General features: G+C 36.5%; 4 protein-coding genes across 5 annotated transcripts; 1 reads left to right on the top strand and 3 right to left on the bottom strand.

The window, feature by feature from the left end:
- The first annotated feature begins 939 nt into the window (after positions 1-939).
- Positions 940-4,842, top strand: LOC121796137. Its single transcript, XM_042194886.1, has 7 exons — positions 940-1,134; positions 1,208-1,297; positions 1,385-1,539; positions 2,342-2,462; positions 4,131-4,250; positions 4,333-4,403; positions 4,475-4,842. The coding sequence occupies exons 1-7, from the start codon at positions 1,027-1,029 to the stop codon at positions 4,722-4,724; spliced, it is 915 nt and encodes a 304-aa protein (XP_042050820.1). The 5' UTR covers positions 940-1,026; the 3' UTR covers positions 4,725-4,842.
- Positions 4,796-11,894, bottom strand: LOC121796136 (ABC transporter B family member 2-like). Its single transcript, XM_042194885.1, has 10 exons — positions 11,423-11,894; positions 11,269-11,323; positions 10,986-11,161; positions 8,945-9,405; positions 7,221-8,141; positions 6,693-7,132; positions 6,377-6,618; positions 6,047-6,294; positions 5,567-5,979; positions 4,796-5,493 (listed from the first exon to the last, which is right to left on the bottom strand). Exons 1-10 carry the CDS (start codon positions 11,705-11,707, stop codon positions 4,949-4,951), a joined length of 3,786 nt encoding a protein of 1,261 aa, XP_042050819.1. The 5' UTR covers positions 11,708-11,894; the 3' UTR covers positions 4,796-4,948.
- A 2,856-nt stretch (positions 11,895-14,750) lies between these two features.
- LOC121793357 (29 kDa ribonucleoprotein B, chloroplastic-like) lies at positions 14,751-18,510 on the bottom strand. Its single transcript, XM_042191356.1, has 4 exons — positions 18,107-18,510; positions 17,904-18,002; positions 16,386-16,679; positions 14,751-14,994 (listed from the first exon to the last, which is right to left on the bottom strand). The coding sequence occupies exons 1-4, from the start codon at positions 18,473-18,475 to the stop codon at positions 14,860-14,862; spliced, it is 897 nt and encodes a 298-aa protein (XP_042047290.1). The 5' UTR covers positions 18,476-18,510; the 3' UTR covers positions 14,751-14,859.
- Positions 18,511-23,687: 5,177 nt separating this feature from the next.
- Positions 23,688-25,161, bottom strand: LOC121793356 (protein RGF1 INDUCIBLE TRANSCRIPTION FACTOR 1-like). Of its 2 annotated transcripts, none has more exons than XM_042191353.1 (4): positions 24,957-25,161; positions 24,681-24,869; positions 24,389-24,604; positions 23,688-24,263 (listed from the first exon to the last, which is right to left on the bottom strand). In XM_042191353.1, the coding sequence occupies exons 1-4, from the start codon at positions 25,023-25,025 to the stop codon at positions 24,048-24,050; spliced, it is 690 nt and encodes a 229-aa protein (XP_042047287.1). In that variant the 5' UTR covers positions 25,026-25,161; the 3' UTR covers positions 23,688-24,047. The 2 variants fall into 2 exon arrangements, with proteins under 2 accessions (XP_042047287.1, XP_042047288.1); XM_042191354.1 differs by having other exon boundaries at positions 24,972-25,161.

Genomic DNA, 25,161 nt, shown 5'->3' with positions numbered 1-25,161 from the left:
GCCTGAAATTTAAGGGAATGATGATGTGGGGGGAAATTGCACCATACATACAAAATGTTTTACCAATGTTTCAATTTAGTACAAAATATTTTAGGTTAACATAAATCATACAAAATGTTTTATTAGAGTTTCAAGTTTATACATTCCATTATATTTTGTTTAACACCATTAGTTTCAATGACAGCAGATCGTTCAAACAATTCAAAGTGGAGTAGTACATATTTTCTTCATTCCGGTGTCTTACTCAACATCAAACTCTATAGCCCTACACACTTTGTTTCCATATACTTCAACATATTTTATTGTTTTACTACTATGCTGACAGACACACTCAATATCAAGTTAAACTTGTGATGCAAACTCTGATTAACATTAGTGCAACGGCTTCTGCAATAATAACTGAAAAACTCATCTCATTCATTGAGTGAATGAAAATTCTTGGTACCAAGTTATCCATGAATTACAAGATCTCTTGAAGAGTGATTAAGCCCACCAAAATTTCTAAGTAAAAAACAAATTTTGTAGTAGATTTTTTTGGTCAATTAGATTAGCTTTTCATATGGAGGAAGGGATGATCTTCTAGAATGGCTCACTGGTGTCGGTCTCTTCTTCGTCAGAGTGATAGTTTCTTCTTCAAAGTAATCAAGTGTTGTAAATCCCTAATTTCTTTTTCCAATTTACCAGTGAGTTGGAGCATAAATGATAAAACTAAAGGTGTTAAACAAAATATAATGGAATGTATAAACTTGAAACTCTAATTAAACATTTTGTATGATTTATGTTAACTTAAAATATTTTGTACTAAATTGAAATATTGATAAAATATTTTGCATGTATGGTGCAATTTCACCATGATGTGGCGGAGACTTAGAGCTTCGGGCCGGGTTAAAGATGCTCTAGCGATGCCATACTTTTAAGGATGCTTCGGGCCGGGGTTAAGGATGTCATACTTTTAAAATCCCCAAATAGGCAATCTCCTCCCTCAATTTTGGCGGGGAAAAGGAGGCGGTCGTGGTCGGCGACAAAATGAGCTCTTCGGCGGCGGTTGATACTGAGGCTGACTTGGTCTGCGAATTGGACAGCGCACGAGGTATTGTAGATGCCCTCTGCTCCGTCCGGTGGAAGCGCTTTCAGGTTTCTATTTCGTTCTCCCCCCTCTCTCTTTTTTCTAACGAAACCTCATCTTAATCGGCCTACAATCAATTAGGATGCTCTCGTAGAATTATCCGAACACGGTATAGTGATAATCGTCGAGGAAACCGGTTGTCTTCAAGCAAAGGTTTACTTACAGCGCGAGGTATTATCCATTCGTCTTTGTAGCTCTTATTTATCCTTCTATACATATGTGTAATCAACACTTGGGGTCTGTTTCTTAATTTGGTAGTTATTTATCAAATATGACTACGGGGCGACCGGCCGGCCACGATTTGGAGTGAGCTTGGGGCTCTTTATTGACTGCCTCAATACATTTTCAGTCCCTGGCCGCTCCAACGTTCTCGAGCTCCGCTATCCAGGCCCCGATATGCAACTCATGCTCCGGTTTGGATTCTAACATCTCCACTGCTTTGTTTTTTTGTTGTATATTGTCGTCCACTCTATTGTGTTTAATTTTGGAATTTTTTGATTGTGAAACTAAATGCATTCATGCTGTGTCTTTCTTATGCTGTGATCGCTAGGAATTAATGGCCTTGTTTTCTTATCGTGCGTTTGTCATCAAGGATTTGGTCTCTGTCCTTACTTTTAGGGGAGGATTTTGCTGTGTAGATTGGTTTTTAAATAAGTTGAAAGGTTACTATTGCTATAATATTGATTGGGGGCGAGTTGGCAGATAAGTGGAAGATGAAGGGAGAAATTGATTACATCTTTTATGTTATTAAACTCTCTGATTTTGAATGTTTCTATGGTTTTGAGTTTTAATGAACTTTTATATCCTGTCAAATCTTTGTTTACTAAATATAAAACACCTAGGTAAAGAAATGTTTTATGGAAAAGTTTGTAATATTGAAGAATTATGACAATAGGAAAGAGAGGACCTAAACTACAATGGCCATTATGGACCAACCAGGTAGAAGTGATTTAGCATAAAACAGGTGTGAGTGTGAGTGAGATGACAACACCTTTTTGATGTTATAAGGTGTTTTTACTAAAAATGCAGTTTACTGCATTCAGTGTTGAAGGCATCAAAAGATTAATACTCTGTATGCAGCAGTGATGATATATGGGGGAACGACATGTATATGCATAAAGTATACCAACACAATACTTTTGTTCTTCTGAGTTCTTTTGTTTATTAAAACATGTATTTTAATCCTTACCTGATTGCTTATTTTGCATGTTACAGATCTGTTGATTCTCCAGATGCCGGCATTTATGCAGAGATAAGGACAATTATTCCAGAGACAATCTCATGGGACTACAACTTTGAACCTGCAGGAAGCATTCCTCTTAGTTTCACGGTTAAAGTATTTTTCGTTCCCTTATGCAATATTTTTAATTTCTATAAGTATACTCACTTATACGTAAGCAGATCAAAATAAGTTTCTCACTCAGACGTAAGAAGATCTAATATGTCCTAACTTATATACTTAGTACTTAAATATATTGTTCATAAGGAATAAGAAATGGAAAATTAGACTCTCTTCTGGAATATATAAGTACTCTTGTGATGTCCATGTGCTAATATGCTGTAAAGTACTTCAGCACTTGTGCACAAAGTAATGTCACCATGATCTTTTATCAGAACATATATCTACTTGCACATAACTTTTAGCTGACTTAGCTGATTACTATGGCTTCAGAACATATATCTACTTGTGCACAAAGTAATGTCACCATGGCTTCAACTCAACATTTAACCTCACTTGCCATAGCTATGATGACTATGCATACAACCAATGATCAAAACAGACATTCCTATTATCGACACTACTTGTATGAAAGTTTGATATGCCAAGCATGAAGCATCTTTTCTGAAATTTTTGGTTTAAATTTTGGAAGAATGAATTACATACAAATGGAATCAGAAGGGCACATTAGGCACTCAACCAATAATTTCGTTTTCAGAAGAACATGTGAAATGCAAAATAGAATTCAGTAACTTATACGCCATAACATATTAGTGCCGGGGTATGTAGATATTGACTTTTGAGTCCTGAATAATGTCTGGCTATGTGCTACATACAGACATACAATAAAGATTCAAATCATCCTTCACTTGTGCATATTCTTCATATCTCTTTATCCAATGATTATTTTGTAGTTATCCTTTTTCTGTTAAAATTTCTTTATGCTTACCACACTTGAAGTTAAAAGTCATTTTATTAGGGGCGTGATGTGTCTCCCCCCCCCCAATCATGTCACAATTGCAATTTATTGACATTTTTGCAATATTATATCTCTAAGGACTCCGTAGCCTCCAGATTCCCAACATAACACTACTCTTGTATTTTTGCTACCTCCCTTGTCTCTGAAGAATTGCATGCGACTTAAAGGATTGATATGACCCAGAATGGTCCTTGAACATTTTACGAAAATTGTTGGGTCCTGTATTTACGAGTCCTATAGGATGCAGCGCCCTTAAAAGCTTTAGGTATAAGAAGGTTGAGTATTTTGTGTTTTACCCCTCGCAGATTCAAGTATCAGTAGTAGTTATCAAGGTTTTAAAAGGCGCTTTAAGCCTTGAGGAATTTTCCAGCCAAGCAAGCCATAAGCCTCGAGGCTGTCCTAGACGTAGATAACAAAAACCCATGAGAATCAAAGCTCTTCAGTGCTCCTTGCAATTTGGAAGAACAGACAATTCATCTTAATCTCCAACCATGTTCCACCTTCTCAAGTATTAGGCTTCCCTGCCATTTCCATCATTAATCATGAAGCATTTGAACAGTCTCATAAGTACTACTTATTCAGGAGAAATGTTCTGATTATTAGTTACTGCTCAGATGTCTACTAAAAAATGCTACCACATTACGTTTTTTTTCTTTTATTTTCTTATATCATGGAGATGCATAGTCATAAGACTCATAACAATCAAACAGACAATGCTATCCAACTGATATGCTTGGCTTTTATTTGTTAGTTAAAGAAATAATCAAACTGTTATTCTATCAGCAAAATGATTCTTAATCTATTAGTCTGCAGCTCTAAAGGAAGCTATTGATGATCTTGAGTGGCCTGGGTCTAGCATTCAAATATCGTTACAGCCAGCACCCCCATCTGTCATCTTCAGGGGTGAAGGCCACGGGGACTTGCAGGTACGCCTCTAATAATCTTTCCCTAAATTTGTTCAAAGAGCCCATTATTGTTTGAGGGTTACCATAGTCTGTTTGCTTGCAGATAGATTTCAATTACTACGCCAATACAGACCTTCTGATTGCATTCAGCTGTGATCGCCAAGTTTCACACAGGTTTCTTTCCTGTTAGCCTATAATGCGCAGCTTCGTGACTCTTACTGAAGTGCTTTGTCGTGTCTGGTCAGGTACAAATACAAGTTCCTGCGAGCAACAACTTCAAACATACCGGCTAGTGTCCTGAAAGACAATCGAGGGAGCAAGGCCACAATTGGCAGAGGTGGCATGCTCAAAATTCAGCACCTTGTTTCAGTGGCGAAGCCCTCCGTTCCCCATCCTCACATTGACTCGGCCGGCTATCAGCAGCCCAGCCGCATTGCTTATATCGAGTTCTTTGTCAAGCCCGAGGTTGAAGAAAGTAATGCAGATGATGATTAGGAGATGATAGCTCCCTGGGGATTTATTGCTTAGATGATGAAGTAAAAGTCTTCTTTACAAGAAAATGGATATGTATAAAACACGTATGTAAAGATTTTTATTGATTTTCCCATTTCAACATATAGCAAACATTTCATATTAATTATAATAAACACCACGTCGAATACTTTCCAACAAAAACAATCACATACATCTGTTGAAAAAATTGTGTATAGCTTAAGCATTTAGTGTTGCTGTTGCCTCTGTAGGTTTATCAACTTGTAATAGGCACCATCTTTGTTCTCTACAAGACTTGAATGAGTCCCTTGCTCTATAATCTTGCCATCTTGCAACACTGATATTTGATCTGCATTCTTGATGGTCGACAGCCTGTGCGCCACCACCACTGTCGTCCGGTTCTTCATCAGCCTGTCGAGTGCTTGCTGCACGATGCGCTCTGACTCCACATCCAAAGCGCTAGTCGCTTCATCCAAGAGCAGGATCGAAGGGTTCTTTAGAATTGCCCTCGCTATGGCCACTCTTTGCTTCTGCCCTCCGGAGAGCTGGACCCCTCGTTCCCCCACCCGGGTTGAGTACCCTTCTGGGAGCCCGCTGATGAAGCTATGCGCGTTTGCAAGCTTCGCGGCTTCCATTATTTCACCCTCTGTGGCTCCCTCTTTGCCATAGAGGATATTCTCATAGATGGAGGTGGCAAACAGAGCTGGCTCTTGCTGCACCAACCCTATGTGTTTCCTTAGAGACTTGAGCTTAAGCCTCTTTATGTCCTTACCTGTATATGAATAGTATCTTACATATTTTGACTAGGAAAATCATATCAAATCTTGAAATAAGAAGGAACATACCATCTACCAACACTTTCCCAGAAGTGGGATCATAGAACCTGAGGATTAGTGCAATGACAGAGCTTTTGCCTGATCCACTCTGGCCAACTAGTGCCATACTTCTTCCAGGATGAACTCTCAAGCTGAAGTCCTTGAAAATCATCACGTTTGGCCTAGACGGGTAGCTAAACTCGACGTCCTTGAGCTCGATTGAGCCTTCTACCCGCACAACCTCTTCTCCAACGTCGTTCACAATCTCAGTCCTCCGGTCCAGCATTTCAAACACGGACGCCACCATTCTGTTTCCCTTAAGAAGGTCCGGTGCCATGGCTAGCGTCTCGCCCATAGCTAGGGCCGTCACAATCAGCACCATGAATGTCTTCATCACTGACTTAAACCCGGAAAGCCTCTTCTCCATGAGAGTAGAACCATACCTAATTCTAACAAGTTAGTTTTCATTCTTCCTAGCAACATATGTTATGTACAAACACACATACATACCATAAGGCAAGACCGTAGGATGAGAAGATGAAAAATTGCGAGACTCCATAGAAGATCCCGGCAGCTTGGCCGCGCCTGAATGAGCTCCTTGATGGCTCAACCAGTTCGCGTGCATAGAGACTAACAACCTTCTCCTCTGAGCAGAACGCTGCAACTGTACGGATGTTGCTCACGGCCTCTCCAGCAAGCATGTTCGCTTTGAGATACGCTTTGTTCAAGTCCACACCATAGCCTTTCATGAACAGTTTCTGAAGTTGAAAACAGCAATCAGTATACATATACACATATACATAAAGTAGATAGCATTGATTGGTTGAGTTTGAGAGGTACCTCACTAATATGGCCACTGATTATCAAAGGATATGTTGCAATGACAATAAGAGTGAGCCTCCAGTTCAACATGAAGGAGATGACAAATGAAGTCACAACAAGGCCTACATTCTGCAACAGAATGGTCGAGTGATCAACGACCACTGTCTTCAACAGCGTCGCCTCAGTCTCCAGCCGTGATGCTAGCATAGCGCTCGTGTTGTTCACATCATCAAACCATCCGATCTCGTTCCTCAACATAGCTGCAATTGACAAAAAAGTGTAAGGACACCATTTTTTTCATGACAAAAACAGCAAAAATGTGGCAAAGTACTACCAGTGAACATCTTCTCTCGAACACGAAGTGTGAGGCGTTCTCCCATGATCCCGAAGCTGAGATGCGTGATGGCGTGGACAATCACAGTCAAAACAGCACCTCCAGTAAAGAGGAAGGCGATCTTCTTGACTTCCCGACGCGTCGTGTCCCAATCCAGGTAGTAAGACACAAGAGCTTGAGTGACACCAAGCGCGAAAAGTGGAAACTGCGCCCCAGCAATGAACGCGCAGATAGTGCCGGAAATGCCATAAAACCAGTCTGGCCGCACCATGGCGTACAGTCTCTTCAAAGACACCTTGGCCGGCTTCACAACATTGTCACCTCCATCACCACCAAACCTGCTTAGAGACTTCTCAGATCGAAAACTTGCTCCCAGACTTCTTGTTGTACGCGATAGCTCCCTCGAAAACTTTATGCTACCTTCCCGCGAATACCTAATGCTGCAAGCAGTGACGGACAAATATGCTAGTAGGGGCTTTTTGAACCTATCTTTTTACAATCAAATAAAGATGATTCGGTCTTCATTACCTGAGAGGGCGGCCGCTATGAGAGGGCAAGCGAGCCAAGGTGGACGAGGCGGCCTCCTGCAGCTGGACAAGCGAAGCATAAGCGCTATTCGGCCTCGACATAAGATCCTCATGGCTCCCAGTCTCCACAATGGCCCCATTCTGCACAACAGCAATCACATCCGCGTTTCTAATAGTAGAAAGCCTATGCGCAACGATCACAGTCGTCCTCCCCACCATCACACGGTCAAGAGCCTCCTGCACGCTCTTCTCCGACTCAGCATCCAGCGCGCTCGTGGCCTCATCCAGCAGCAAGATCGAAGGGTTCTTCACAATCGCACGCGATATCGCAATCCTCTGCTTCTGGCCACCAGACAGCTGCACCCCTCTCTCCCCCACCTGAGTCTCAAATCTATCAGGAAGGTTGCTTATGAAGTTGATAGCCTCAGACAGCTTCGCAGCACGTGTGATCTCCTCATTGGTTGCATCATTTTTCCCATAGAGGATGTTGTCTCTTATGGTGGTGGCAAACAGGGCAGGCTCTTGGTTCACCAAACCAATCTGCTGTCTGAGCCATTTGAGGTCAAGCTCTCTTACATCGTTCCCATCGAGCATGACGTGTCCGGACAGCGGGTCGTAGAAGCGCTCTATCAGGGATATGACGGTGCTCTTCCCGGAGCCGCTGCCTCCGACGAGGGCCACGATTTTCCCGGGAGGGATGTCGAGGGAGAGCTTGTTGAAGATGGCGACGTCGGGGCGGGAAGGGTAGCTGAACATCACGTTCTTGAACTTAATGTGGCCTTCCACTTTGTTTGGTTTCTTCCCGTGTCTTGTGGCGTTGCTCTTGCTCGTCTTGTTCCGCTCGATCATCTCGAAGATGGGGTACGCGGCCGCCTTGGCCCGTATGAACGCCGTGATGTCCGGCGCTGCCTGCCCGAGCGACCTGCATGACCACATGATCATATTAGTTCGGGTGTTGGCAAAGAAACAAACAAATACTCCCTCCGTCCCACATAAAATGACACACTTTCCTTTTTAGTTTGTCCTAACTAAGATGACACATTTCTATTTTTAGTAACTCTCTCTTCCAATTAATATACTCAACCATTTTTTCCCTCTCAAATTAAATATCCAACTTTATTTCTCTCTCCATTTAATACTTACACTCGTATTTTCTCTCTCTAATTAAACACATTAACCAACCAATCCTAAAATCCCGTACCGACTAAGAAATGAGTCATCTTAGCCGGGACGAAGGGAGTATAACAAATATCTCCGGGTCTATGTAAAGAGAGAACATAAATCACTATATAAATTTCATGTCTAATTCTCTTTTCGCTAATCGATTTTAAGATAAAACTTTAACTATGTCTATATATTTATAACTGATCTATAAAACTTTAATTCTCTTATTAAAGTGTATCTAGACTTTAAATTTAGTCTAATTTAAAAGAGGGCCAAACCAATTAAATTGGAGTATATCTAGGCTTTATACTTGATCTAATCTAATTGGAGCTAGGGTGGTCCAAACCAATCAAAATAATTGGACTTTAATTTGTCTAATTCATAATAGGACTGGTCCCAATCAATATACATCTAGAATTTAAATCTGGTCTAATTTGAAAGAGGGGCCAAACCAATTAGAAAATACTAGTATGGACTTTAATTTGGACTAATTCAAAAGAGTTGATCCAAACCAATCAAAAAACAATACTCCATTTTTTTGTAATGTTTTTATGAACTTACAAGCCAGAGATGACAACATTGAGCATGGTGGTGAAGGACTCTCCACCGTTGGCGATGTTCTTATGAACGACGACGCTGGTGTACCACACGAGCAACGCCCACGAGAGGAAGAGGACGCAGTGGAGCGTCCCGAGGCCGAGGCCCTTGGCAAGCCCGGCTTTCCTCCCATACTTGTATGTCCCCAAAAGGGATTCCGTGTATGACTTCACTGCCTTCTCTTCTCCCACAAATGCATGCACCGTTCTAACGTTGCCTATCACCTCTTCCGCAATTTCTCCAGCTTCGATGTAAGATTTCCGAACCCTGGCAATGAGGCCGGTCGCCACGTACGCGTAAATCCCACCGGCGATTGCGATTAATGGCACTATGGAAAGTGTCACCAAACTGATCTGCCAAACTCTCATGAAACCAACGGCGAAGCCTACTATGAAACGACTCACGTAGTGCAAAAACTTCCCCACCTGCATATGTTATATGTACATGCACACAAATTAATCTACACTTTCTAATTAACTCTTCAAGTTACATGTAATTAAGATGAAGGATTTGTGGAGCTTGTTTTAATTTTGTGTTATACTACTATATGTAAATGTCCTTGACCATGCATGTTCCTAGGGCTCGAATCGAGCATAATACTAGTCGATTCGAGCTCAAAATAGGGTTTCAGTTCAGCCGATTTACAATCGAATCGGGTTCAAACTCTATCATTCGTCCATTCCCCTCCCAAGTAAAAAAAAAGTTGATAATAACAAATAAATAAAACATTATAAGGAAAACACATTTATTTTGTTCCTATAATAAATTATCTATCCTACTAAACTATCCCTTTACTAACATGAATTGAATATTTTTATTTTCATTACAATTTAATTGCATTAAACATATGTTATTCCAATACCATCTTCTGAATACTACAAGAATTATAAGATAAAATAAATTAATACATGGATAGTAAAATACTAGTATAAAATAATGAAAATATATTTAAATATCCAATTTGACAGGTATTAAGGTATATCAAGAAAGGCGACCACATGGAAATAATAAATTATGGTCACGTTTATTTCTCTACTATCCAACTGCACCCCCAAATATTTATGGGAGTGTTGATCTATTCAAATAAGGGAGAGTGGAATTTGAAAACCTTCCCAACCATCTAACCAAATGAAATAAATGCAGATGAACATATATGCATTAAATACACCACAAAAGTCAGTTTCAGAGAAATTAAAGCCACCCGAATAAACGAGGGCAGCCTCTCCCACGTCTATTCACTATCAATAAAACCTAAATATTGTGAGAACACCTAATTAATTATCTAAGTACTTCGTCAAAGACGCAAATATACTAGTAGTATAATATTCTAAAAAATAAAATAAGCTATGAATAATAGATAAATGAGAACACCGCAGCGACCAACTCATCAAATTTTGCGCTTTACCTTTCATAGGTAAATATCGTATTATTGGAAAATGGTACTATTATTTAAATTATAAATAAAATTTGTTGGCCTGATGGAAATTGGAAACATGTAGTATTAATGAAACATAACATCAATATTGGATGTAACTCCCCACCCAACTGAATTATAAATAAGAAAATCCTTAATGAGAAATTGAGTAGTAGTAGTAGTAATTTTTTTTCAGTAGTGGTGTTCAAATTCAAACTAGGAATAGATTATTATAAACACATTAAATGTAGCAAAGTCACATGTGTATTTTTCGTGATTAAATTTAGGTACTTTGGAGTAGTTTAGGAAACACAGCTGTAATTCCTAATGTAGCACACAAAAATAGTTATGAGGACTATTATTAGGTGACTAATTGACGCAAATAATAATAAATGAATTAGTTAGAGTAATAAAAATGAAGAACAATGATAAATTTAGTAAAGTACATGAAGTAGTACTCAATTATTATTATACTGATATATGCTTGCTGAATTATTTTGTTAAATAGGGTAGGGACAATTTCGTAGGTAAATAATACTATGATAAATAATAAATAAATTTATGTAAATTTATCTTTATTCGAAAACGAACCTTTTCGGAAATGGCATCCTGAACAAGGAGAATATCGGAAGTAATCGCAGAAATCACTTCACCGGTGGAGGCTTCAGTGTCGAAAATGCTAATATCTTGATTTAGCATTGATCGGAGATAAGCCATTCTCATCTTCGCCGCCTGCCTCTCCCCAGAATGCATCCAACACGCCACCTCTAATATACATACACACACATACATATATAATTATATCATCTCTCTCTCACACACACACTAACAAACAAGTATTCCTATTATGAATTATCTGTGTGATTAATTTTACCTGTCCATGAGGAAAACAGAATGACAATGCTCAGATACAGAAAGTCCAATGAATACTGCAAAACACAACAAAAAAAAACGCATTCAAAAATTGTTGAAACAAACACTTAATTTACAAAAAAACCCTAATTAGTGTGAGATCAAATAGAGGATACCATAGCAACTTTGTGAGAGGCTTCTTTAGGAAAAAGATAGGCCAAGCCAATGATATTAATCATTTTCCCAAAGTAAATGAAGAAAACTGGGACTGATGCACCATGCACACACGCGCCGATCGATCCAACAAACATCAACAAATAATCATAGCTATCTGCAAACGAAAACATTTGTGCGATCCCAACCGTTTTCTTACTCCCCGATTTCTTCTTCTTCTCGTCATCTTCATCTTCGCCACCAACCGAGAAATTAGAAGCCGCTCCTGTCGCAGATTGATGGCTCATTTCTTCTCTTTCGGATTTGCACTAAATGCTTAAACAAGAGAGATTTATTTGAGATATATAGTAATTTCTATGAACAAATAGTAGTAGTAGTAGTAGTATTAAGTGTATGGGGTGGAAGTTAGATATATGAAATGGTGTAATTTAGCGGTGACTATTTAAGGATATTTATGAACATATATGTGAATAGTGTTAGTGTGTGTATTTGTGTGTGCTCTTAATTTTAACAGCTTTGGGCAGAAAAGTTGAAGTTGTAGAATTTATGATACAACTACTTCCTCCAACCATTATTGTCAAAGTCGTCTTGACTTTCACAGATTTAACATTGCATACAACCAACTAAAGAATAATTATTAAATGAGTCCAATGATATTTACAAATTCAATAAAATATGTGAATTGCATGTACTTCAAATTTGAAGTAATGTTGCTAACATTAAAAAAGGGGCACCTACTTTTCAAATTTGGCATTTAAGCATATTTAGAAACACTGTGATGTCTATTAATTGGTGTATAATTGCACGCTTATATTGAATTACTACTTAGTACGTATGTGTAAAAGTCTATTATTAAGTAATGAATTAATTACTATAATTCATGGCTCTATGATCTGTCCTTTAGTGTGAGTTTACAAAATTGTCCAACCGTCGAAATAGTAAACTAAACGTGACATTTGAACCATTGTTGAATACTTGGCAAAATTTACATACCTATTTAACACACTAATTTAATTTACAACGTAGGAACGAATTTAGTACCAATAAAATATCAGTTCTAATTAATTTGATTCGCTCCTTAATTTTTGTTTCCTAATTAACTTCCGTCACCCTTCATAAGGCTCCGTTTGGTACACGGAATTGGAATTGGAATTGGAATTGGAATTCTATGAAATTGGAATTGAAGAAATTGAATTATAATTCAATTCCAAATCTTATGTTTGGTAAAATGAAGAATTGATATGAAATTGAATTGGCATGTTTAGTAAATATACACATAGTGCACACTACGCAAACTTCACACATTTCACACACTACACACATTTCACACATTTCACATATTACACACATTACACACACTTCACACACTACATACACTTCACACATTTCACACACTACACACACTTCACACATTTCACACACTATGTATGGTTCACACATTTCACACACTACACACAGTTCAAATGTGTGGTGTGTGAAATGTGTGAACTGTGTGTAGTGTGTGAAGTGTGTGTAGTGTGTGAAATGTGTGAAATTGTGTAGTGTGTGTGGTATGCGAAATGTGTGTAGTGTATGAAGTGTGTGAAATTGTGTAGTGTGTGAAATGTGTGTAGTGTGTGTGTGTAAATATTTGGAATTCCACTACTTTTTATATGAAATTCAAATTGTGGAATTGGAGGATTTGGAATTGAAATTCAATTCCAAATCCAAGAATTTTTATAATATCAAACACAAATCTCAATTCCAAATCCAAGAATTTTTATAATACTAAATTCCAAATCCAGTGTACCAAACAAAGCCTAAACGTTTCCCTCAAAAGTTAAATAACAGGGTTCTGATACTTAATTTAATTAATTCTACTTCGATAAACTCTCTTGAGGTCATAATATATATCCACAATCATTGTTTCAATTTTTTTTATGAAATGTTTGTTGACTTCAATATTTAGTTTGGTCATACTATTGCACTATATTTTCATAATATGTTTGACTATTTCTTCCCATCACTTGTAATAATCACGTCATCGTAATAATCATGTCATCAACGTATATGATTACATGTAATCTTGTTACCTCTTTTCTCGAGGAACAAGATGTGATTTGACTTACTCCGACACCCATACTCATTTATGACTTTTGTAAACCTCTTGAATCACGCTCTAGGGAATTGTTTAAGTTTGTAGTGAGTTTTCTTCAACATCATACTTATTCATCCTTATATTCGTTTTTGAATCCTAGAGGTGCCTCGATTTAATCTGGCACATCAATTTTCGTGCAGAAAAACTTTGTCACCTCAAACTGGTATAACGGTGATGCACGTTTTATTAACATTAAAAAATAATAATGCAAGTGGATAGTGTATTAAGTATTGAAAAATATGTATACATATCATTCTAAATGTGGACCACACAATCCACTAGCACTACTTTCACCATTTTTCCCCCTTCTATTTTACTTTACCCATTGCACATTAAAACTCGTGTTATTTACAACTTTGTCTATTTTTTGTGGATGTATGTAGTACATAATTTAATTTGATTTTTTTTGTATTTTATGTTTTGTTATTTTACATTTGTTTGTTTCTGTATCTTTTGTCAATTATTTTAAAATTACTATGATTATGTATAAGTAACTAATGGTGAATTATTTATTACTACTATAGTTTATGATAATAAAAGTATATTACTATTACTACGGAAAGATTGTGTTTTCCTTTTGAAATTGGATTCGATCTTTTACATAACTAGATTTCTTGAAAAAATGTTAGTTTTACTTAAAATAAACTAATCCCTAATTTCTAGAAATTAATTATAGAAAAAGGACTAAATTACTTTAATTGTGTATATACTTATTATTAAATAAATTAAGAAATAATAAATCATCCCAAACTTATAGTAATTACGTGTATGACGCAAAAATTACTATCAGCATAAATTAAGAAATAATAAATCATCCCTAACAATAATTCGCCGTAAAGGCAGTTAAAGAATTATTCAGTTTTGTTCAACAAATGCACTAATAATATACTACCAGGATAAGATAATTAACAAGCCAATCCTATAACTTAACTACATGTACACCCAATCCTATAGCTTTGAGCATTTGACCAATACAAGTGGTGAACTTATATAAGAATCGATTATATAATTATTATGTTATGTGATCGTTGATATGTTAATTAATTAATCAGCTATATCAGTATGAATCTGTAACACACCTCTTTCCTCTTCTGCACATGACTCTTCTATCTCAATCCCTGTTGAGGTGTAACACTGAGGAGTGAGGATTCAATGTACTAGTATTATTAATTTACTACTCATGACCAAAAAAATGAGTAAGATAAATAAATTTCCAGCATTACTCATTATCATCAAGAGTACATGTGCAGGCAGGACCGGAAATGAGCAGTGTTTCAAGAAGCGGGACGAGCTAAACCTATCTCAAGACTCTTCAGGCTGTTCTGCGCTTGATTCCGCCTCACTCTCAGCAGCAACGGAGTTTGATTCTTCTTTACTTTCGGAAGCAGTAGAGCCTCTTTCACTAAATTTTAAACGAATTGGTCTCCCCAATAATTCCTATGCAGAGAGCATTCATAGTATTAAGTCATCACAGTATTCAAGGAAAGGAATCAAGGCAATATCAAGTAATTTGGTAAATTTGGAAAGCATGGTTTCTTCCTTCGAGCAATAATGTTAGTAATAATGAGAATTCTTCAATTTTCATTCATATGACTATAAAAGCAGCATAACCATAAAGGCATAAACAAGAGGGACTGCACCACCTTTTAGCCAGCTTTAAATCTAACCATAATTATGATAATGATGGACACAGATATCATCCAGAGGCAAGTTACATCTATTTACTAGGATATTGTATAAATGCATGTGTTTACCATTGATAAAGATAAAAGACATTCTCAATTAATTCTAATTTCGAATCTTTCTAAAAAGGGTCACTACAAATTTCAGCTACTTTACTAAATAGCAATTCAAACTCCTGAAAATAATACAATAACTACAATAAGCCATGAGATAATGGAAACTACCAGTTTTGTCAGTTTGGCCTACAATGAGATAATGGAAATTTACCAGTTTTGTCAGTTTAGCCTAACCATACTAATGTTTCTTATTGTGTATAGGTTCACATTTATGTATCTTTTCAGTGGCATTTTTTAAATGGCATTTCATCAAGTCCTCCAAATGGAACTTCATTCCTAAAAAACAATTAGAGTATCCACACAATCACGACCCACGTCCCCAAGGAGACGGTGGCCACCAAAACATCTATCTTTTGGAAATTCGAGAAGCAATTAAAGGAATCTTGTATACTGTGTTGCAGAAAGTCTTGTAGACATACACGAGTACTATGAGCTCAGAACAATTGCAGAAAGATTTGAATTTTTAATTATGTATTTTTTGTATTTTGGGATTGCAATTACGTAATTTAAAATTTTAATAAATTTCATATTTTAATTAAATTGCGGGTTTAATTTAGTTAGAATATATACTAAATAAAAGAAATAAGAAATGAATAAAAAATTAAAGGTGGGATGTATGAATAGTGTAAGGAAAGGGATGGTGGGTTGTGGGTGTTGTTTCTTAAGTAATGGATGGGATAAAAAAGTGGTGTGAGGTCCAACTAAGAACGAACGGCATTGTGGATGGCCTTAATAAGAATCAAACTATTTCTGTGTGCTGACTGTTGGATACAATAGGGACAACCGGACAAGAATTGCAAATATTACAAACTCATGCATATTTTCCTCCTAGCAGTCTCAGAACAAAATCCTATGGCTGAGTTTCCATAAAACCTCATTAAACTCTGTGACATAGGTAGATACAACTAGTTTGTAATCTTTAAGAGCTATTAAAGTAGTTGATACGCTGATATTATCTGAGAAATTAAAAACCAGCATTTAAGAAAAGTAAAAATTCAAATGAGCCTTAAGATAACAGTGGTTGATTACCTTCCCATCTAATTCATTAATTGCAGATTCTGCTTCCTCTTTGGTGGCAAAAGATACAAAACCATATCCAGCTGATCTTCCTGAAGGATTATCAAATATGACCCTTGCTGAAACAGGATTGAAGTTGGATGAGAATAGCTCTCGGAGATTATTTGATCTAACTTTCCACGCAAGATTGGATACATAAATCCTGTGGCGGGTCTCTCCAGGAGGAGGGACTATTACAGGAGCCGGACGAACAGGTTTCTTGAATCTCTTAGCAAATTGTACTCTGATAATTCGGCCAACCACTTCCTGCATAAATAATAATCATGCAAATGGAGTACCATTTAGAAATGGATACCAAAGAGATCAACAATAAAAAGCATAACCAGAATTCAGTTCTTTTGACTGAGAAGTTGTAAACCCCTTGAAACTCAAATGACTACAGACTACAGTGAACAGGTGACCAGTATCTTTCACCCCATAATTCTGTAGGAAGATAGAGTTTCGAGAAATACATTCAGTTAAGTCTTTTCAGGAGTATTAAAAAGATACTTCAAGTTAAAATGAACTCTACAAGTTCCTCCAAGCATTATTGCTAAGTTGCAGGACAGTGAAGACACCACACCTTTGATACCACCAATCTAACATAACAGATGCTGGTCTTGAAATCAAGAACCTAAAGCAGTGTGTCGAATTGTATCCATGCATAACACTTTGATCTAAAGCTTAGTGCCTGATCACATGGATCCAAGCTCTTAACACTCTTTCTTGAATCAAATTACCTATGCAACAGAATTTGTTAAACTATCATCTTCTAAGGTCCAACTTTCCATGAATCTTCATAATGCAGAAGTTTTAGTTTACTCTGTTTCAACAAGAAATAACATCATCGCTTCACAAAATATCAATCATCCTGCTTAACTAGAAACAAAACATTGAAATAATGGACCTGTTAGATCACAAAACCAAATTACAAGTCAATTCAAACAAAGCAATAAATATTAAAGAGCATCAAGCTTGGCTCAAGCCTCAATAGCTTTCTATCAGGTCGAACAAATCAAATGCACAAGCCGGGATACAATTTATATCATTTCATAGTTTAAGCACATGTGAAACACGGAATATCCAAGACCAGCTTGCAAGGTTGAACCAACTCAGAGAAATATGTGATAAGAAACTGTAAAACCACAGTCGGCCAATGGCAACAACCACAACTACTTCCAATCTTTCTCGTCACCGACTCCTTGAGTTGCTTCCATTTCTCCTCTACGAGTTAACCAAATCACTTTGGGGAAAATGAAAACTACCAAAATCTACAACTTGATTTCAACGCAGAAACCATCCTACATAAATTGAAGCTGCTGCAATTTTATACTACCGACTAAGTTAGAGAAGCTACCTGTAAATGTATAATCATTTGACATCTCAACTTAGCATTCACACAAAATATCGAATCCACAGCCTAAACAAGAAACTAAAGCAAATATACTCAATTGTAGAATTCAAAAACTATCTTGAAAAGTTCAAACTTACATAAGAGTCAAACTTTTCGATAGCAGCCTGAGCACCGTCACCTGAAGCCATCGTAACAAACGCAAATCCTCTGTTCTTCCCATCTTTCTGCTTTATAATCTTCAAAATTACACATCACCGTAAGAGCCACAACCATAAAAGTATTCAAAACATTAAAATCACACACACTTAAAACCAATTTTAAAAAAAAAAAGTGTTCTGACCTCAACGTCCGAAACATCGCCGCATTCACTAAACAGTGTCTTGATATCAACGACGGAGAAGGACCACGGTAGGTTCAGCACAAACAGCTTTCTTCTGATGTTGGCATTTCCGGATTTTTCAATTTTTCCTTCTTCTTCTACTGTTGTTTCTTCCGCTACATTTGCAAGGCTTTCTGGAGCTGATTGCAACTGAAAAGAAGGCCTTTTCGATGTGTAGCGATAACTGAATTTGAGCGAGGGCGGAGAATTGGCGACGGCGAATTTGATTGAAGATAAAGATTTGTTGGATGAATGGAGATGGAGTGAAGTTGGAGGGAAAGATGAGAAGATGGAAGATGCCATTGCAGCCTCCTTTGCTCCCAAAGCCATGGCTAATGGCTTTCACACTCGGATGGATTCAATCCTCATATCTATTTTGGATAAGTACTAATTTAAATACTAATTTTGCAGATTCTGGTGTATTAGTATCATTTTAATTTTAATTTTAATTTTAATTTTAATTTTAATTTTAACACAAATACAGAAAGTTTTAATTATTTTTTCTTTCAATTATATCACCCCCTTATATAAAAGTCATTTTAATGAAACATTGGTCATTTTAGCCAAAAAAATCCTTTTGTATCTGAATGATATAATTCTAAAATTTAAAAAATTTGTGAGTTGACATTCTGATATTCATTTCGAACCTTACTACACTAATTAGAATTTGGCTCTTGTAATTTAAATCACTATAATTCCTTATTTTTTCTGACCAAATTGGTCGGATAGAAATATGCAATAACATCAAAACATAATTTCGGTTTGGTTTGATGCTTGTTTGGTTGACCCAAATTCAATAAAAAAGAATTGTAAGTATAATAGCGAGTATCACTTTGCTAGAAATATTATTTCTGCTGTCTGCACTTGGTCGAATTTTTCTCCTTGTTCTAAGTGGACATCAAGATTTTTTGGGGGGGAATTTTGCTTGAATTATGGCTTAATTTCACTTGGGTTTCACAACTTTGAATAATTATTTGTGTTCCATTTTGATAATCGTTCTCTTTGCTTGGTTTGGGTTTCTTCGTATTAACTAAATTTTGACTAAGTGATTGATTTTTGTGGGCTCAGTTTGGGTTTCTCGTTATTGCACGATTCTTGGTTTTAATTCTGATTTCCTTTATTGGGCCTCGATTTGCCGCTGTTCTTGCACAATTGCAATTTTGATTTATGCTCGATTTTTCATTCAATGTCGGATGATTGTTCCACAATCACTAAATTAAGCCATAATTAGTAAGGATATACTGATAGTCACTATTCACTATAGTAAGCCATAAGTAGTAGTACTAAGAGAGAATAAGTTTCAAAATTCATAATGGCAAAACGCACAAATTAAAATTTAATTCAAGCATTATCATCAACTTATTCTGACATATTCGAATGTCATACTCACTTCGTCCCCAAGTTACTTTAGTCGCATTCTATTTTCGACAATTACAAGTTATTTTAGTAATTTCTCTTTATGGCAAAAAAACAAAATATCAAATACTACTCCCTCCGTCCCGCTTAGGAGTTCCGGTTGGGATAAACTAATAAAAAATGCCTATAAAGTAAGTAGAGATGGTTCGGTACGGTATACCGTACTGTGAATGTCATACCGTATACCGTACCGAAACATACGGTATGACAAAACATCATACCGATACCGTACCGAATTTTTCGGTATACCGTTCGGTATACCGGAAATTCGGTAAGATAGTTTTTGATACTGTTACCATACCGTGTTTTCGATATACCGTACCGCATTTCGGTATACCGAAATGCAGTATGTCATACCATTATACCGGGAAAAAAAAATATATTATACCTAAAATATTCAAAAAAACAATTCTAATGTTCAACTACTTCAAAAAGTCCAAAACAATTAAACTTCACCACAATCAAATCTTGTTTATACAGTCATTCTTTTTAAATTTTAGTATAAATATAACATAAATATATATATGGGAAACGTTAAGGTCCTACTACCTCCTTAGTGTTAAGCATCAAACATATCACAACCTTTGAATCATAGGATTGGATGGTTGTGATAAGCTACATATTAGACTAAAATGCTACATTATTAGTCAAGCTACATTATTACACTAAAATGCTACATTATTTGACTAAAATAGTACGTTATTACTTAAGTTAAATTATTAGACTAATAATCTACATTATTAGATGACACGTGACATTAATCTAGCCGTTAGATCATAAGATCCAATAGTTAACAAGTGTTTTGATTTTGAACAATATTTGCATGTTGAAAATGAATACATCACCTCTCTCTCTATATATATATATATGTTTATATATGTAATAATCAATCGGTATACCGGTATACCACGGTATACCGAAGCATAGGTATATATCGACGATTCGGTACCGGTATACCGAAGATTCTGTATACCACGGTATACCGTGGTATAGGAAATCTAATACCGTTACCGTACCGAAAACTACGGTATACCGAAAAATCGATATTTTCGGTATTTTTTTGGTATGGTAAGTCCGGTATTCCGGTATTTCGGTATAATTCCCCACCCCTAATTATAACATCCACTACAACATTTATTTATTACACACTCAATTAAAAGTGGGTCCCAACATTCACTATAACATTTATTTGTTACACACTCAAACATTTTTTTAAAACATGTGCCTGATTCAATCGGGACTCCTAAAGCGGGACGAGGGGAGTATCAATTATTTTACTCCATCTATTCTCTCCTACTTTATTTTACTCCCTCCGTCCCACAATAAGAGTCATATTTTGTCATTTCGGTCCGTCCAACAATAAAAGTCATATTTCACTTCTACCATAAATGGTAAGTAGACCTCACATTCCACCAACTTATTCAACTCACATTATATTATAAAACTATATAAGTGAGACTCATATTCTACTAACTTATTCATCTCACTTTTCTTTACATTTTTTAAAACCCGTGCATAACTAAATAGGACTCCTATTCCGGGACGAGGGAGTATGAATTTTCTTAAATTTCATGATGAAAGTGCATCAAGTAATTAGGGACGGGAGTGCAACTCAGTTGGTAAGACGCTTTCCTCTAACCAATATGTCAAAGGTTCAAGTTTCCCCTCAACCACTAGGACAAAGGTTCGTATTATCATTTGGGTGGGGATAGATGTGGAACTATAATTATTTCAACAACTAGGACAAAGGTTCTTATTATCATTAGGGTGGGGATAGATGTGGAACTATAATTGATCCACTTTAAAAATTATAGGAGAGAGTTCTAAAAGTCATTGTCTTTTTTGGATCCATGTTTCTTATTTACCGTTTAGTATTACAGCCTTTTCATGTTAAATGGAGTATCAAACTTAGCCTTAATGCAAGAGTGTACATTTTAATACGACTAGAAAAATGTACCGAAAAAATACCGAAAATACTGAATTTTTGGTATACCATACTTTTCGGTACGGGTATCATACCATACCGACAGTTTTAGGTACGGTAAAGGTATGCATTTTGTATATACCGCGGTATACCGCGTCATACCGCAATTGCGGTATATACTGGTATAACACGGTATACCGCAAATACAGTATATACCGTAATTGACGGTATATACCGCATATATACCATATTTAACATATTTATTCTTTATAAAATATATTATTATATAATTTTATTAAGCATAATTGAATGGATTTTGAATGTCATGAACTATGTTTGCTTTGTGATGGATTTTTATCACTTTGGATATTTCCTAGATGTTTAAAATGATATTTTTGCTATTTAATGCATGAATGTTAGGTTTTGACATGCGGTATTCAGTATACCGTACCGTGATTTCGACATACCGCATATTGCGGTATACTGAAATCACGGTACGGTATACCAAAATGTCGGTAAGGTAACGATATCTAAATTTTGGTATACCGACTTTTCGGTAATACCGGTATGCGGTATACCGAAAAAAACGGTACAGTAAAGATAAGTTTTTTGTCATACCACATTTTTCGGTACGGTATGCGGTATGACAATTTCAGCACGGTTCCAACCCTACATTTTAAGGCCATATGCTTTTAGTGATGCACATTTGTGATCCCTATATTTTACACTTTGTTCGCTTAAGGTGCTTTTGCACTTTTTCAATAGTACTTTTTTGGATAAAAATTCACCCAAATTTATAAGGAACATTTTTGTATACTCCAATCACAACTTCCCTTTTCATACATTTTTTTTTTCCAATCACAACTTCCCTTTTCGTACATTTTTTTTTTCATACATTTAATTTTCCACAACTTCCCTTTTCATACATTTAATTTTCCCTTCAATGATGTTATCACCAAATCAATTGGTTCCAAACTTTTTTTTCCTTTAAGAGTTGACATTTTTGTGAGTAGTATATTCTTTATTATCCGTAATGCTTTTTTTTAAATCAGTAGAGTGATTAATTTTTAAAATTTGAAGTTGATGTATATTTTTGTAAAAAGTAGAGCCAAAAATCAAAGGATTAGATACTCCAAAAATAAGTGGAATGGTTCTTCATTAATACTCCAAAATTATAATACTTCATATGTATAAATATCTCCTCATCTTTCGATTTATTTTTCCTACTTTTCTCCCGATCATTATATTGCTCAATGAAAAAAATTCATCGTCAAATTCATGTGCTGCAGATTTTGTTTCATATCTATTTCGTCATAAAAAAAGAAAAAGAAAAAGAAAAAAAAGACTGGAGTTATATACTATATTATTTTTATTCACATAATGTGAAACAATGGCAGTAACTTCTTAAAATGGGAATCGATGAGTAGATAAGCACTACCCCACTTAGTATAACTTTTCCCACAAAAATAAATAAATAAAAATCTCATAACACCAGAATGAATTAAATACTAGTATATGATTCAATAAAAAATTCATGCTAACAAAACAATAAAATCAAATTATGTTTATCCCCACCACCAAATTATAGTTAATCCGAAAATGTAATTACTCCTATAAACATATCTGTAATGGAAATGTGGAGAAAGATCAAACCAAAATTTCATCGAGAAACGCATTGTCAATGTGTTAGACAATGAATTAAATATGTGAAAGAGAAACACGAAACATAGATAAAAGTAGGCAAAGAAGCCTACCAATTCCATCTCCACCGTTGAAATCAATCAAACGGTCTAGAAACGCTATAGCCCCACAGGTAGCCCAACCCCTCCACCAAGATAGAAGAATCCCACTGCTTCCAAAACGACACCAGACCCACCTCCATTGGTCTGACCTGTTCAAACTCGGCCGGCCATTGCCCCACCACCCACACCCACACCCACACCCTTTTAATTCTAGTCAAAACATTCATTCCTAGATAACCACCATTGCAAAGATCAAATGTGGTTGCTCAATTAATATTTTTATGCATTCATTCTTGAATTATTACACTCTTGCTTATTATTGGTTTCCAATTGCGACTTTGACTCTTTGAAGTTATACAATGAGAATGACAATGCTTGCCCATTCACATTTTGCCACTTCTAATAAATCCTAAATCATGAAACAAGTCATGTGAATTACTAAAAAGGAATAGGGAATATCTAACGCCCAAGTACACAAAATTACATTAGTTTAACTCAATATATACAATTTTGCACATCACTTCCAAGAAACACAAAGAAAGGAGTAGAAAACATAGGAAACTTCAAAGCCACATCATAAAACCAAACCAAAACAAAACTAGAGTATACAAAATATGCATCTCTTCCAATTCTACCCTTCTAACTATTTTCCATTTCCCCCTACATGCAACCTGCTTCTATGAACAAATTACAATGCAGGCAAAAGACTATTTCAGTAATTGCATTAGATTATGATTAATTAGATAACCACAACCCCTCTTCTTCTTCGTACCTTATTTAACTTTAATCATTCACATACTAAAAGAGCATTATTATTCCACTATATCTCTATAGTGACTCCACCCATAGGGGCTCTATGGGGAATTCCCTTCCTCCGCTTCGCATTCCGGTAATTGGCGGCGGATGGCGGCGGCGTTGACGGCGTAAAGCTCTGGCCGTGGCTGCTGCTCGACTCATCAGATTCCGACACCGCCGCCGCGGCGCTAATCCTCTTCCCCGGCCACTGCTTGTTCTTCCTCAACGAAGTCCCAACAATCTACAAAAAAAGTTAAAATCCAAATTCAGTAATCAATCATACATCAAATTCAAATTAAACCCAACTCAATTCAATTCAATTCAATTCAATTCAAATTCAAATTCAATAATTTAGAAATACCATACCTTGCAGCCAAGAGAGCAGAATTTGAAGGAGTCGAGGAGGCTGCGGTGGCAGACGTGGCAGGTGTTGGTGACGCCTTTTCCCGGCCGCGGCTGAGGCCTCTCGTTCAAGAAAACAACCTTGGCGCTGTTGATTACGTATGTCTGAACCGAGCTGATGTCCAAATACATTTGTATCTCCGACACTCTGATCACATCATGATACGATGATCTCCTAATCTGCAAATCCAATTCCGCTATTAAAATCCAATTCCGCCATTGAAATGAAACAAAAAGAAACAGAGAGGTGCGAAACCTGAATAACGCGATGATCCTTGTGAGAAGGCAAACAGAGAGAACAGAGAGGGCCATTCATACAATCCAAGCAATACATATTGCATTCGCTCTTGTGAGAATCCGCGTGGAATTCACATTGGACGAAGAAATTCTCCTTCAGCAGCGACTTCAGCCATGACGGCCACACATTTTTCTCCTCATTTTGCCCCTAAAAAACAAAAAGAATCGTTAAAAAGCCATACTTTTTCACAAACAAAATGTGGAATAAAAAGAAAGGCAAAAAGTCGATACAAACATTCAGTTTTAGTACCAGCTTCTTCGGCTTGACTTCACGAGCAGCAGCTTCTTGATTATCTATCGCCATTGATCAATAGAGAGAGAATGTCTGTAGTGTCTGAGAAGGAAAACAAGAAAGGTGGCTGTGAGAGAAAGCTTTATGCTAGTGGAGGCGGTGAGAGAGAGAGAGAGGGGCGGGGGGGTGAAGAGAGAGTTGTTTTTAA

The sequence above is a fragment of the Salvia splendens genome, chromosome 3, assembly GCF_004379255.2.
Source record: "Salvia splendens isolate huo1 chromosome 3, SspV2, whole genome shotgun sequence".
NCBI classification, from domain to species: domain Eukaryota; kingdom Viridiplantae; phylum Streptophyta; class Magnoliopsida; order Lamiales; family Lamiaceae; genus Salvia; species Salvia splendens.
This window is presented reverse-complemented; position numbering and strand designations above follow the sequence as displayed.

Coding starts and splice junctions, on each gene's coding strand:
- LOC121796137 (XM_042194886.1), top strand. CDS start 1,027: ATGAGCTCTTCGGCGGCGGTTGATACTGAGGCTGACTTGGTCTGCGAA. Junction 1,298..1,384: donor AGGTTTACTTACAGCGCGAG/GTATTATCCATT, acceptor TTAATTTGGTAG/TTATTTATCAAATATGACTA. Junction 4,251..4,332: donor AAGGCCACGGGGACTTGCAG/GTACGCCTCTAA, acceptor GTTTGCTTGCAG/ATAGATTTCAATTACTACGC.
- LOC121796136 (XM_042194885.1), bottom strand. CDS start 11,707: ATGAGCCATCAATCTGCGACAGGAGCGGCTTCTAATTTCTCGGTTGGT. Junction 9,406..10,985: donor AGGATGCCATTTCCGAAAAG/GTTCGTTTTCGA, acceptor TAACATATGCAG/GTGGGGAAGTTTTTGCACTA. Junction 8,142..8,944: donor AATGTTGTCATCTCTGGCTT/GTAAGTTCATAA, acceptor GTGGTCATGCAG/GTCGCTCGGGCAGGCAGCGC.
- LOC121793357 (XM_042191356.1), bottom strand. CDS start 18,475: ATGGCTTTGGGAGCAAAGGAGGCTGCAATGGCATCTTCCATCTTCTCA. Junction 18,003..18,106: donor GCGATGTTTCGGACGTTGAG/GTCAGAACACTT, acceptor GTAATTTTGAAG/ATTATAAAGCAGAAAGATGG. Junction 14,995..16,385: donor TTAATGAATTAGATGGGAAG/GTAATCAACCAC, acceptor CTCTCTGCATAG/GAATTATTGGGGAGACCAAT.
- LOC121793356 (XM_042191353.1), bottom strand. CDS start 25,025: ATGGCGATAGATAATCAAGAAGCTGCTGCTCGTGAAGTCAAGCCGAAG. Junction 24,870..24,956: donor AGCTGGTACTAAAACTGAAT/GTTTGTATCGAC, acceptor TTTGTTTTTTAG/GGGCAAAATGAGGAGAAAAA. Junction 24,605..24,680: donor AGGATCATCGCGTTATTCAG/GTTTCGCACCTC, acceptor TTGGATTTGCAG/ATTAGGAGATCATCGTATCA.